The sequence below is a fragment of the Salmo salar genome, chromosome ssa09 (genome assembly GCF_905237065.1).
Source record: "Salmo salar chromosome ssa09, Ssal_v3.1, whole genome shotgun sequence".
NCBI lineage: Eukaryota > Metazoa > Chordata > Actinopteri > Salmoniformes > Salmonidae > Salmo > Salmo salar.
Window position 1 is genome coordinate 86,408,476 of NC_059450.1, and position 13,473 is coordinate 86,421,948.

Below are 13,473 nucleotides of genomic sequence, written 5' to 3' on the forward strand. Positions count from 1 at the left end.
ATGTTCTCCTATTGAAGAGATTCACATTGACTACAAAACAGCTTCATTTAGCTGCGAATACGTCACCAGTCTGAGGGAAGGGGTGTAGTCTACCACCTCAGGTCCAGTAGTGTTCTAGATATTGGAACATGATGCCCTTTTAATTCCTCATGTTTATCCAAGAGAGAGCTGGCTTTCTCCGAACAGAACAGAACTGTTTCAGATCAGTGTGGTTGTGTGTTCAGAGGTAGCCAGCCGTGTAGCCTCTGGTCTGTTCTCTCTTCGCTCTCCCCGTGGTCTCAGCAGCTCTCTCTCAGTCTTCGTCTCTCCGCTCACATCTCTGTCAGACAGACACAGACAAACGCACAGTCATTAGCATGCAGCAGCCTGGTACAGATGCCGAGAACAGTTATGATTCACAGCACTTATCTGTGTCTGATAACACGGTGTGTATGTGTGTGTGAGTCGGCGTGCATGTCTGTGTGTGTGTGTGTGTGTGTGTGTGTGTGTGTGTGTGTGTGTGTGTGTGTGTGTGTGTGTGTGTGTGTGTGTGTGTGTGTGTGTGTATCTACGTCTCTGTGTGTTCTCAAACAGCACTGCCTCTCTGCTGATAGTGGTAAGAGTGATAGTCATGTACTATAGACTACTATCACTGGAGGGTGTGTAGATAGCCCACCTCAACCCTGCAGACATGGCATTTAGACACTAGAGGAGATCTGTGATTCAGCTGGATACTGCATTTAGACACTAGAGGAGATCTGTGATTCAGCTGGATACTGCAGGGATGAGAACCAGTCTGAGTTCCAAACTGGCACTCTTTTCCTCCATAGGGCATTATTCCCTCATAGGGCTCTGGTCAAAAGCAATGCACTATACGGCTTGTAGGTTACTGGCTACTAGCCGCTCTACGTGTTAACTTCTCAATGGAAAGGGAAATTGATCAAATTAAAGGCCTAACCAGCAATAAATAAATGAATAATATTAAAGGCCTATAGAAAATAAACTGCATGATACACTGACCTCAGATGGGTTTGAAACACTAGACTAAAGAGATATAAAGAGATTGAAACACTAGACTAAAGAGATATAAAGAGATTGAAACACTAGACTAAAGAGATATAAAGAGATTGAAACACTGGACTAAAGAGATATAAAGAGATTGAAACACTAGACTAAAGAGATATAAAGAGATTGAAACACTAGACTAAAGAGATATAAAGAGATTGAAACACTAGACTAAAGAGATATAAAGAGATTGAAACACTAGACTAAAGAGATATAAAGAGATTGAAACACTAGACTAAAGAGATATAAAGAGATTGAAACACTAGACTAAAGAGCTATAAAGAGATTGAAACACTAGACTAAAGAGATATAAAGAGATTGAAACACTCGACTAAAGGAATATAAAGAGATTGAAACACTAGACTAAAGAGATATAAAGAGATTGAAACACTCGACTAAAGAGATATAAAGAGATTGAAAGACTAGACTAAAGGGATATAAAGAGATTGTCCGGCTGTGGGGAATTTTTGTTTTGTTTTGAGATGCATACCAGCAAGTTCCCGGTCCAAACTGTCGATGAATCTCTGTAGGTCTCCTGTGTCTCCCATTCTGGCTGCAGAGAAAAAGGAGAGCATGTGAGAATGGAGAAACAGAGAGTGGTTGAATGGAACATTTCTGTGGAGACATGCAGCAGAAGCAGCTTTAAGATCACTGGCATTTCCTCCTTTGGACCAGAGCAGGAAATGGGATCCAACTCCCAGAATTATATAAGAAGAATCTGCATCCCAAATGACACCCTATTCCGTTGAGCCCTTAGGGCCCTGGTTAAATGTAGTGGACTATATAGGAAATAGGGTACCATTTGGAACATAATGAAGGGGTCAGGACACAACCCCTGGTTTAACCAAGATGGAAAATAAGATTCACAGACTCTTATTCAGCTGTTTTTATAAAAATCTCCTCTTAAACAGCCCATAATATAAAACTCCACTGAGCCAGTGAGGCGCCTGCTGTACACCTCAGACTGACTGACGTGGAAATTCGAGTGTTATGTTTAGCTTATGTATGGCTTATGTAATGCTATGTACAGGTACGTATGTTTAATGCATCTCTTAAGTAATGTTATGTAAGTCAAATGTATGTCTCTTACGTAGTGTTATGTATGTCTAATGTATGTCTTTAGTAGTGTTATGCATGTCGAATGTGTCATAAGTAGTGTTATGTTTGTCTAATGAATGTCTTTAGTAGTGTTATGCATGTATAATGTATGTCTTAAGCAGTGTTATGTATGTCTAATGTATGTCTTAAGTAGTGTTATGTATAATGTATGTCTTAAGTAGTGTTATGTATAATGTATGTCTTAAGTAGTGTTATGTATGTCTAATGTATGTCTTCAGTAGTGTTATGTATGTCTAATGTATGTCTTAAGTAGTGTTATGTATAATGTATGTCTTAAGGAGTGTTATGTATGTCTAATGTATGTCTTCAGTAGTGTTATGTATGTCTAATGTATGTCTTCAGTAGTGTTATGTATGTCTAATGTATGTCTTCAGTAGTGTTATGTATGTCTAATGTATGTCTTAAGTAGTGCCATGTGTGCCAGTATAATGGAGACAGACAGACTGGTGCCCCCTCAACCAGCACTCTGTGGTCTTTCAATGAACATTATTCCCTCATCTACATTAGACAATGTGGCCCCCTTTCACCCAGCCACACACAGCTGCTTCTACCCTAAACCCCCGCTCCACCACCCAACGATGGGGCTCAATAGCCCTGCAGGAGACAGGCTGTAGAAACACAGCGGCCCAGCTTTGTTGTGTAAACTCAAATCAATAGTGATCTATTGTAATGCTCTAATTATCTGTGGGAAAGTGGTAGTGATCTGTGTATGGACTGATAGTGATCTCCTACTACAAATCCATCTGGACAGATTGCTCCGAGCTAGTTTACATGGTGATGGGTTGAGATGTAATGGTGTTGGTCTCCTTACCTTTGGGCGTCACTGTTATGCCTGCAGTGTGGATCTCTTCTTCACTGGTGTTCAAACTGTTACCCAGAAACGCCTCACTGCCTGGAGGGAGAGAGAGAGAGGGAGAGAGGGCGAGAGAGCAATAGAGAGAGAGAGAGAGAGAGAGAGAGAGAGAGAGAGAGAGATAGAGAGTGCGAGCAAGCAATAGGGAGAGAGAGAGAGAGCAATAGAGAGAGAGAGAGAGAGAGCAATAGAGAGAGAGAGAGAGAGAGAGAGAGAGAGAGAGAGAGAGAGAGAGAGAGAGAGAGAGAGAGAGAGAGAGAGAGAGAGAGAGAGAGAGAGAGAGAAAGAGAGGTTAGACCAAAAGAACATATCTACACGTGGCACAACTAATATATATTATAGACTGGGTGGTTCAAGCCCTGAATGCTGATTGGCTGAAAGCTGTATACCACAGGTATGAGAAAACATGTATTTTTACTGCTCTAATTACATTGGTAACCAGTTTATAATAACAATAAGGCACCTCGGGAGCTGTGGTATATGGCCATTATACCAGAGCTGGATCCAAGCAGTTTGTGCATAAGAAGAGCCCTGAGTCTGGTATATTGGCCATATTCCACACCCGCTCAGGCCTTATTGCTTAAATATATGCCATTTGGTAGACACTTGATCCAAAGCATACCGGCATACATTTTACATATGGGTGACCCCAGGACTCAAACCCACAACCCTGGCATTGCAAGCTCCATGCTCTACCAACTGAGCTACAGCAGACCATTCTGGTAGCTAATGTTGAATATAACTTTCAGATTGAATGATGTGTTAAATAAAATAATGCAACCCTTCATCCACAGACAGTCATACAAATCAATTTGATGTAATGGAGAAAACGTGCATTAGTTGAAACAGTGTTATTTTGTGTGACTCTAATTTCATTTAAGGTTGATGCATGTTCATGAACCGATGCTGTCGCCAGTAAAAAATGTCAAGTGAGGGTTGATGAAAGGGGCTCAAACGGCGGCTACCCACAGGCGTATTCTCCATCTGAGTCATCGTTTTACGCACAAAGGCCACGCGCACTCCTCCACGTATGTATGGGTCACACGACCATAAATGTTTAGACCTAAAGGCTACTCACTGCAGTCACTATTGTCTTCCACGCCGCTGTCGCTGACCACTGAGCCGTCGTCCCCTAGCCCGGTGCGCCGTTTGGCTTCAGACAAGAGCAGCTCGTATTCGTACGGGACGCTTTGGGAAGGCTCTCTCATCTCCTCAACCACGTCAGCGAACTCCTGGAGCAGATCAGTTAGCTCCAGCTCCAAGTCTGATAGGGGATTTAGAAAATGGTTTTAGTTAGAGTGGGAATAATTCAATTCATGATGGAATATAATTATTTTACACATTTATTTTAATTAGCCTATTAATAATAGGACTAAAGTGATTAAAAGCTTTTCAAAATTTGCCATTAAAAACTAAATAATGTATACCAAACAAAATCAATCCACATTAAAAATCTACAACAGCAGGAATAAAATACAAGAAAAAACGCTGCAATAATCAATAGCATAATGATTCAAATGTAAAAAATCAAGCCAACGCTCAAAACTCACCTGAAAAGTTCTCTGTAGACATTCTGAAAAGCGGGAATAGTGGGTCGATGACTAATAGAATACAGAAACTGTTGAAGAAGTGAAGTTTGAAGATAGGTGGGGTCTTCTGTTTATAAAGCCTCCATAGACTCTAGTCACAACGGAAAAGACGCGCTGTGCAGCACCCAATCAGGTCACTGCGCGCGGCTTCTGTGGTTACAGTAGTGAGTGGGCGTCTCGAAAGTAACAGTAAAGGGCGAGGAAGAAAATATGAACGGAACAGTCTCAGAAACCCCAAGATAGAAACTTATGCAACTCCATGAACGTCACCAGGACCTGGCTTTCGGGGCTTCCGCCACAAATATTTTTGGCGCTGATGCTGCAATGGTGTAAAAATAAATTGTAGTCAACTGAATGCACCACTTAGGTCATGGAACTGTTGTTATGTGAAACTTCCAAAGCCATCCAACCATTATAAACACTTCTCAGAATGGTGCTGTGTCTCGTAAAGTCACTTAATGATTCATTAGTATTGTACATAACAAACAGAATATAATAGCATGATAATGTCCGGCTGCTCTTATACCAAACACACCAGGTCATTTCTTGTGACAATTTAGGATAATTATATATATATATAAATATATATATATATATATATCTTCTCATGCTGTGGTTGTTTACCTCAATCTGCTCTAAAATCCGATTAGTTAGGCCTGTTAGCCACCCTTGCGTCATTCAACAAGATCAAAATGCCTATTCCCATGAACCTGATTGGGATTAAATGCACGTAGCACGGACGTTTCACCGGTAAAACGTGAAGAATTATCATTCACCATTGACAGTGATAATGACCTAATTTATAATAAGGTAGGCCTCATTTGGTGTTTTAGGATTTTTAAAAGGAGACAATGTTCCTTTAGCCTCTTACAGTATGTATAGACATACATTTTTAGTCATTTAGCAGACGCTCTTATCCAGAGCGACTTACAGTAGTGAATGCATACATTTCAATTCATTTCATTAATTTTTTCTCCATACTAGTCCCCCGTGGGAATCGAACCCACAACCCTGGCGTTGCAAACACCATGCTCTACCAACTGAGCCACATAGACAATAATCATGCATTGTATACATATTCTACAATTATTTTATACAATAGGCTTCATGTCGGTACCAACTTTCATTAAGAAATGATGGCTTAATAGACTACCTATAAAAATAACACAACACCACTGGTTATAATAACTGTAAAGCCATGTGTGGTGATCATTCCAGCACCGTTTTGATTGGGACTGCCTTGAGACAAGCATGGAAACTCATATTGATAAATCAATCTAAGTCTGATTTTTGTTTTCACTGAATCTCTGTTTGGATATTTGGTTATAATTAGGCTGGGAAATGTTAGCTAAATTGAAGTGAGTGCTCATGATCATTAGTCTAGCTATATAAAGAAAGGCAGCTCTTCTCTACACATGACTATAGTCGACTTGATGAGCTTCCCTGATGTTTTCCTGAACTTTCCAATACTTTTCTGATGCATTTCAGTCACTTAGCCTACTGATGCGAATATACATTTGTACACTATTCCCATTGGCTATCCAAGTCATTTGACGTGTGTTTTTATTGTTTAAAAAGGACACATGGTATATGTCGTTTCAATAACAATATAGCTGAAATCACTACAGGTTTCATTAACGGGGTGGCTGAAGTGCTACAGATAAATTGAAATACGTTTGTCAAATTATATAATTACTCCTGTCTCTAAATGAAATCATGTCAAATACAACACTAGTATAATTTAGCCTCAGTGGATCAATAGTTTATTTAACATTTAAAAAATGCTTTAGATTGTGTTTTGTCACATTATGAGCGCATAGGCCAAGTCTACAGTCTGGAATCCCGCAATTAGGCGGTAGCAAATATAAAACAGCTGGTTGTTGAGTTGTGGCTGTCAATGAACAGCAGGCAGCAGCTAGAAGGTATTTCGCAATATTTCAAAATACAATTGCGGGAAGAATCTGTTTGAATAGACAAGGGTCACTCAAGAAGTGAGAATGAAACGTTCCAATTCATGTCACTGCCAACATAGACCTCTGTCCTACAGACTGATTTACTGGTTGTATGCCTACACCTCTGGGGAGGAAAGATTATAGCCCTTTTACATTGGGGAAGCACTCTGTGATCACAGTGATCACTTGCCATTTGTGGCCACAGTTGAAATTGGAACGTTGTGGTGGAATAACTGTCCCTAAACTGACTTCTTTCTCATCATGTATAACAGTACGTATGTTCATATGGTTACAGATAAGAACCTATTATATGTGTTATCTGACATCTCATATTCTGTTGTTCCATTCACCAGAACCATTCAGATAATCTTTTTACATTTACTTTCTATTAGTCAATTCCTCAAACCACTAAACCAGAGATAAATGTTACAGGAAGAAGGTAAAGATGCTGAGTAACGAGTTGTTCTGATTGGCTGCTGCACACTGTTCAATCAGCTTATTAAGTTACCTGTAGTGGGAGGGGCACAAGGTGTGTGTGTGTTGGCACAGCAGTACCCAGGTAGGCTACAGGTACAGCTACCTCCCAGGCTTCCTCCCTACACTAGTCTGGCAGAGTGGGAGGGTCAGGAGAGAAGGAGAGGGTGTTAACAGTACCCAGGTAGGCTACAGGTACAGCTACCTCCCAGGCTTCCTCCCTACACTAGTCTGGCAGAGTGGGAGGGTCAGGAGAGAAGGAGAGGGTGTTAACAGTACCCAGGTAGGCTACAGGTACAGCTACCTCCCAGGCTTCCTCCCTACACTAGTCTGGCAGAGTGGGAGGGTCAGGAGAGAAGGAGAGGGTGTTAACAGTACCCAGGTAGGCTACAGGTACAGCTACCTCCCAGGCTTCCTCCCTACACTATTCTGGCAGAGTGGGAGGGTCAGGAGAGAAGGAGAGGGTGTTAACAGTACCCAGGTAGGCTACAGGTACAGCTACCTCCCAGGCTTCCTCCCTACACTAGTCTGGCAGAGTGGGAGGGTCAGGAGAGAAGGAGAGGGTGTTAACAGTACCCAGGTAGGCTACAGGTACAGCTACCTCCCAGGCTTCCTCCCTACACTAGTCTGGCAGAGTGGGAGGGTCAGGAGAGAAGGAGAGGGTGTTAACAGTACCCAGGTAGGCTACAGGTACAGCTACCTCCCAGGCTTCCTCCCTACACTAGTCTGGCAGAGTGGGAGGGTCAGGAGAGAAGGAGAGGGTGTTAACAGTACCCAGGTAGGCTACAGGTACAGCTACCTCCCAGGCTTCCTCCCTACACTAGTCTGGCAGAGTGGGAGGGTCAGGAGAGAAGGAGAGGGTGTTAACAGTACCCAGGTAGGCTACAGGTACAGCTACCTCCCAGGCTTCCTCCCTACACTAGTCTGGCAGAGTGGGAGGGTCAGGAGAGAAGGAGAGGGTGTTAACAGTACCCAGGTAGGCTACAGGTACAGCTACCTCCCAGGCTTCCTCCCTACTCTTAGCAGTGGTGGAGGCAGAGGTAACCCGGACAGGTGTCATGTGTGGAGGCTATGGGCCATGTGACGGATGATACTATGAACTGGGCTGGACTCCTTCAGGTCAGTCATCCATTAGTCAGTCACTTTATCACTTCATAAACCATAGGGCAATTGATCTGTCATGTCATATCTTGTATCTACGTAATTGTCTATGCTAATTGTGTAAAAACCCAATAAACATTAGTTCACCAGTATTAGTGGCAGCATTACACTCCTTGGATGTTTTAAGAATAATGCTATTATTCACTATTAACATGGAACATCATCATGTAAATATGTAAAATGTCATAGAAATGATGTGTGTGTAGGTTTTGTTAAATGCTTTTTTTATATAATTCCACAAGCATGTTTTGTCATTAGTCATGGTGCAGTAGGTTTGAACAGTAAGGGAAAAGAGGGTGAGATGCCTCAGATTATATTACAGTACCTCTGCGTCCCCAATGCCACCCTATTCCCTAAATAGTGCACCATTTTTTTTTTTTTACCCTATGGCACTGGTCAAAAGAAGTGCACTAAATAGGGAATAAGGTGCCATTTGGGACACGACACAGTCCCTTCGTTTACAGTAACCACTGAGGCAGTAATGCCACTGTTAATAATAGATCATGAAAGGAAGCTGTTTCCATCATAGCCTACTTCAGGGGGAACTTCCAAGGATAATAATTTCCTCATATGAATGTTTTTCCAACCTCACAACAATGTTCTCCAGTGTTTTAAGTTCCCTATTCAGGTTCTCCTTTAGAACATGGTACATATCAGTGGTTTACTTCACACCAATGTCTTCTAGCGTTCCTAGTCCTACATTTTCATTTCTATGTTCTACTTTAGAAGGTGCTTGTCATGGTCCATCTCAGGCAGATCCTGTGCTACGGTTCCGTTCAGATCTCGGTTCCAGAGGAGCAGGAGGCTGGGGTCCGGGTCGGGTCCATCGGGTTCATGTCCCCCCCCAGCAGCTCCTGACCCAGGTCTACCTCAGGGTGGACCAGGGGACAGGGAATGTCTACACCACCGACCACAGGTGGTTATTATTGAAACTCATTCTAGATGATCTGGTAGCCTACAGGCCTTTTGACTGTTTCTTTACCTAACTGGATGGATTTTTGCACTTTGATGTTTCTTGTTGCTGTATGCTTGTAATGTATAGCTGCTGCTGATAAAGAAACTATCTATCTATCTGTCCCAGGATGGACCGAGAGGCCCTGTGTCCTGACCAACCCCAGGCTGGGGAGTGTATCGTCCCACACGATGCCATCGTGGGCCCTGAGGCAGAGCTGGTGAAGTTCACTGTGGTCGTAGAGGACATCAATGACCACGCTCCTCACTTTGACAACACTGAGATCCATCTGAGTGTCTCTGAGGATGTGGCTGTGGGGACCAGTTTCTTATTGGACGACCAGGCAGAAGACAGAGTCATGGGACGTAACGGACAGCTGCAGTACCAGCTAGAGGGAGCCGGTGGGTTTTTCAGTGTGACAGTAGAAGAAGAAGCAGCCATTTTGTTTTTGGTTGTGCGACAAGGACTAGACCGCGAGAAGCAGGATCTTCATGAGATGACTCTAGTGGCCACAGGCTGTGGTTCTACCCCACTAAGCGTCACAGCAACTTTATTCATAAAAGTGACTGACGTGAATGATAACTGTCCAGAGTTTAGCCTGGACAGCACCCAGAAGTTGGTTATTATAGCAGAATCACCCAGAGACAGCAGTAATCATGGTCAGAGCCACAGACCTAGACCTGGGCCCCAACGCTGCCATTACCTACTCCCTCAGCCCCAAGGTCTCAGAACGGGCCAGGGAACTCTTCAGTCTGGACAGTCACACTGGCCTGATCAGCCTGAGGAGACCTCAGAGACCGCCACAGTGACAGTGTTAGTGACAGGGGAGAGGAGGTGGTGTTGAAAGTGTTAGCCAGCGGCCCCCACTGCCCCCCTGCAGACACTCAGGTAACCGTATCCCTGCTCCCCTTGCCATACCAGGAGAATGGCATAAAGATCAGGTTCATAGCAGAGCATCAAAACCAGACGATAGTGTTACAGGAAAACCAGCCCCCCACTCTTGGCTTTGCTAGAGCTGCTGGGGGATACTAGGACTGTTAGAGGCTCATTGTCTCTCTCCATTGAAGGAGAGGTGCCATTTTCTTTGAGCCTGTAAAACGGCAAATATCTCCTGTCAACATCAAAGCCCTTAGACTATGAGATGAAGAGTGAATATCATGTTTCTGTAGTGATGCGTGGTGGTGTCGGAGAGCCTGCAGCTCAGGGCTTCCCCAGGAGAGTGATCCAGGTGAGGGTGGTGGATGTGAATGATAATGCTACACAGTTTCTCCAGAATCACTATCTGATAGACATAGAGGAGAATAACCCTCCTGGGGCGTCTCTGCTGAGAGTCAGGGCGCAGGACGCAGACAGCTGTCTGAACGGGCAGGTCACCTACAAACTGGGCCGACCATCACACATGGTTTTTAGCCATTTTTAGAATCGACCAAAACACAGGTCAGCTGACGGTTTCTGTACTCCTGGACAGGGAACAACAGGACGCTCACAGATTGACAGTTGTAGCCAGAGATAACGGCTCTCCTCCATTAGAGTCTTCTGTGATGGTGACAATCACCGTCCTGGACCAGAATGATAATGCTCCTGACTTCCTCACCCCTCACTTCATCTTCTTCATCCCTGAGAATATACCTCCCCTGGCCCAGGTGGGGAAGGTGGGGGTGTCGGACGTTGACACAGGGCTTAACGGGGAGGTGGAGGTGAGGGTGGTGAACAGCAGTGTCATAGACAACGCCCAGGGGACCCTGCGCTGCAAGGCTGATGTCGACCGCGAGAAACAGGACCACTACGAGTTAGATCTACTCGCCACCAACAACGGACGCCCGTCACCTCTGACCTCTGTCGCCAGGGTAACAGTGTTCATCGAGGATGTCAACGACAACCAACCCCAGTTCATCCTTCCCAGCAGCAACCTGTCGTGTCTCACCATCTCCACGGGGACCAACACGGGCACCATGGTAACCAAGATCTACGCATCGACGAGGACTCAGGGTTAAACTAGGAGATCAAATCAAATCAAATCAAATGTATTTATATAGCCCTTCATACATCAGCTGATATCTAAAAGTGCTGTACAGAAACCCAGCCTAAAACCCCAAACAGCAAGCAATGCATGTGAAAGAAGCACGGTGGCTAGGAAAAACTCCCTAGAAAGGCCAAAAACCTAGGGAGAAACCTAGAGAGGAACCAGGCTATGAGGGGTGGCCAGTCCTCTTCTGGCTGTGCCTGGTGGATATTATAACAGAACATGGTCAAGATGTTAAAATGTTCATAAATGACCAGCATGGTCAAATAATAATAATCATAGTAGTTGTCGAGGGTGCAACAAGCACGTCCGGTGAACAGGTCAGGGTTCCATAGCCGCAGGCATAACAGTTGAAACTGGAGCAGCAGCACGGCCAGGTGGACTGGGGACAGCAAGGAGTCATCATGCCAGGTAGTCCTGAGGCATGGTCCTAGGGCTCAGGTCCTCCGAGAGAAAGAAAGAAAGAGAGAAAGAAAGAGAGAATTAGAGAGAGCATATTTAAATTCACACAGGACACCGGATAAGACAAGAGAAATACTCCAGATGTAACAGACTGACCCTAGCCCCCCGACACATAAACTACTGCAGCATAAATACTGGAGGCTGAGACAGGAGGGATCAGGAGACACTGTGGCCCCATCCGATGAAACCCCCCGGACAGGGCCAAACAGGCAGGATATAACCCCACCCACTTTGCCAAAGCACAGCCCCCACACCACTAGAGGGATGTCTCCAACCACCAACTTACCGTCCTAAGACAAGGCCGAGTATAGCCCACAAAGATCTCCGCCACGGCACAACCCAAGGGGGGGGCGCCAACCCAGACAGGAAGACCACGTCAGTGACTCAGCCCACTCAAGTGACGCACTCCTCCCATGGACGGCATGGAAGAACACCAGTACGCCAGTGACTCAGCCCCTGTAAAAGGGTTAGAGGCAGAGAATCCCAGTGGAGATCACATACACCATCGCAGCGCGGGAATCACCGGGCACCTCTCCATCATCCCATCACCACGGTGACAGCAGCAGCAGTCCCTTCCAGCTGGACGCTTGGTCCGGTAATGTGACCTTAGCCCAGAGGCTCATGGATAAGGACCTGGGGATGCACCACCTGTTCATCGTGGTGAGTGACGGTGGGAAACCAGCCCCCCTCCACACCACCGTCTGGGTCAATCTGCTGGTCAACGACACCTTGGAACCATGTCACCTGGACACTGTACCCAGATCCCTGCCCTACAGACTGGCACAGACACCCTCTGTAAAGCCAGCTGAGACACCCGCCTGCGACAGACATGCCCAGTTGATCCTGCTGGTAGGCCTGGGCATCATGGTGGCCTCGCTCTGTCTGTTTCTGGTGACAGTTGTTTTATACATGAAACAGAGGAAGAGATCTAGAGGGGAACGACAGCAGAGGAGGAGGATAAATGAGAGTCAGATTCCTCTACGCATTCAGGAGAGATTTTCTTCAGGAGAAGCATTATAATGAGAGAGATGCTTGTTCTGACTGCACTCTATAGATATTCTTCAGGAGAAGCATTATAATGAGACAGATGCTTGTTCTGACTGGACTCTATAGATATTCTTCAGGAGAAGCATTATAATGAGAGAGATGCTTGTTCTGACTGCACTCTATAGATATTCTTCAGGAGAAGCATATAATGAGAGAGATGCTTGTTCTTACTGGACTCTATAGATATTCTTCAGGAGAAGCATTATAATGAGAGATATGCTTGTTCTGACTGGACTCTATAGATATTCTTCAGAAGAAGCATTATAATGAGAGAGATGCTTGTTCTTACTGGACTCTATAGATATTCTTCAGGAGAAGCGTTTTAATGAGAGAGATGCTTGTTCTGACTGGACTCTATAGATATTATTCAGGAGAAGCGTTATAATGAGAGAGATGCTTGTTCTGACTGGACTCTATACTACATATAGTTGACGTTTCTTGTATACCATGTAAAAAGTATGAAATCAATTCTACAATTAAATACATTTTCACTGTTTTCACACAAAGGAGTCTCTATCTCTTTCAATATTCTAAATTAAAACACTCTGGTTAAATGTCTGATACAATCCAACATATATTTTATCAGTAGGGCTCTGGTCCCTATTCCCTACATGGTGGCCTACTTTTGGTAGGGCTCTGGTCCCTATTCCCTACATAGATATGGTACCATTTGTGACAGCCTTTACCTCATCAAAATGTGAGTGAGAATGAAATCAGAGACATTCAAGGAAATTATTAACTTGTGTGAACTGAGTCAGACATCAATGTTGAATAACGGATACAAATTCAAAACTTGT

At 44.3% G+C, this 13,473-nt stretch overlaps 1 protein-coding gene and 1 pseudogene across 1 annotated transcript in view; one reads left to right on the plus strand and one right to left on the minus strand.

The window, feature by feature from the left end:
- si:dkey-27i16.2 (regulator of cell cycle RGCC) overlaps positions 1 to 4,844 on the minus strand; it is a 5,176-nt gene extending 332 nt beyond the window's left edge. Inside the window, exons 1-5 of the mRNA XM_014213145.2 lie at positions 4,567 to 4,844; positions 4,095 to 4,280; positions 2,975 to 3,055; positions 1,535 to 1,597; positions 1 to 319 (exon numbers count right to left, since the gene is read on the minus strand). The exon at positions 1 to 319 is cut by the window's left edge and continues 332 nt beyond it. Coding sequence (XP_014068620.1) covers positions 312 to 319; positions 1,535 to 1,597; positions 2,975 to 3,055; positions 4,095 to 4,280; positions 4,567 to 4,588 — 360 coding nt within the window. The 5' untranslated portion in view covers positions 4,589 to 4,844 and the 3' untranslated portion in view covers positions 1 to 311. The remainder of the gene's footprint in view (positions 320 to 1,534; positions 1,598 to 2,974; positions 3,056 to 4,094; positions 4,281 to 4,566) is intronic.
- A 3,735-nt stretch (positions 4,845 to 8,579) lies between these two features.
- On the plus strand, positions 8,580 to 12,783 carry LOC123744800 (protocadherin-20-like; annotated as a pseudogene).
- Positions 12,784 to 13,473: the final 690 nt, after the last annotated feature.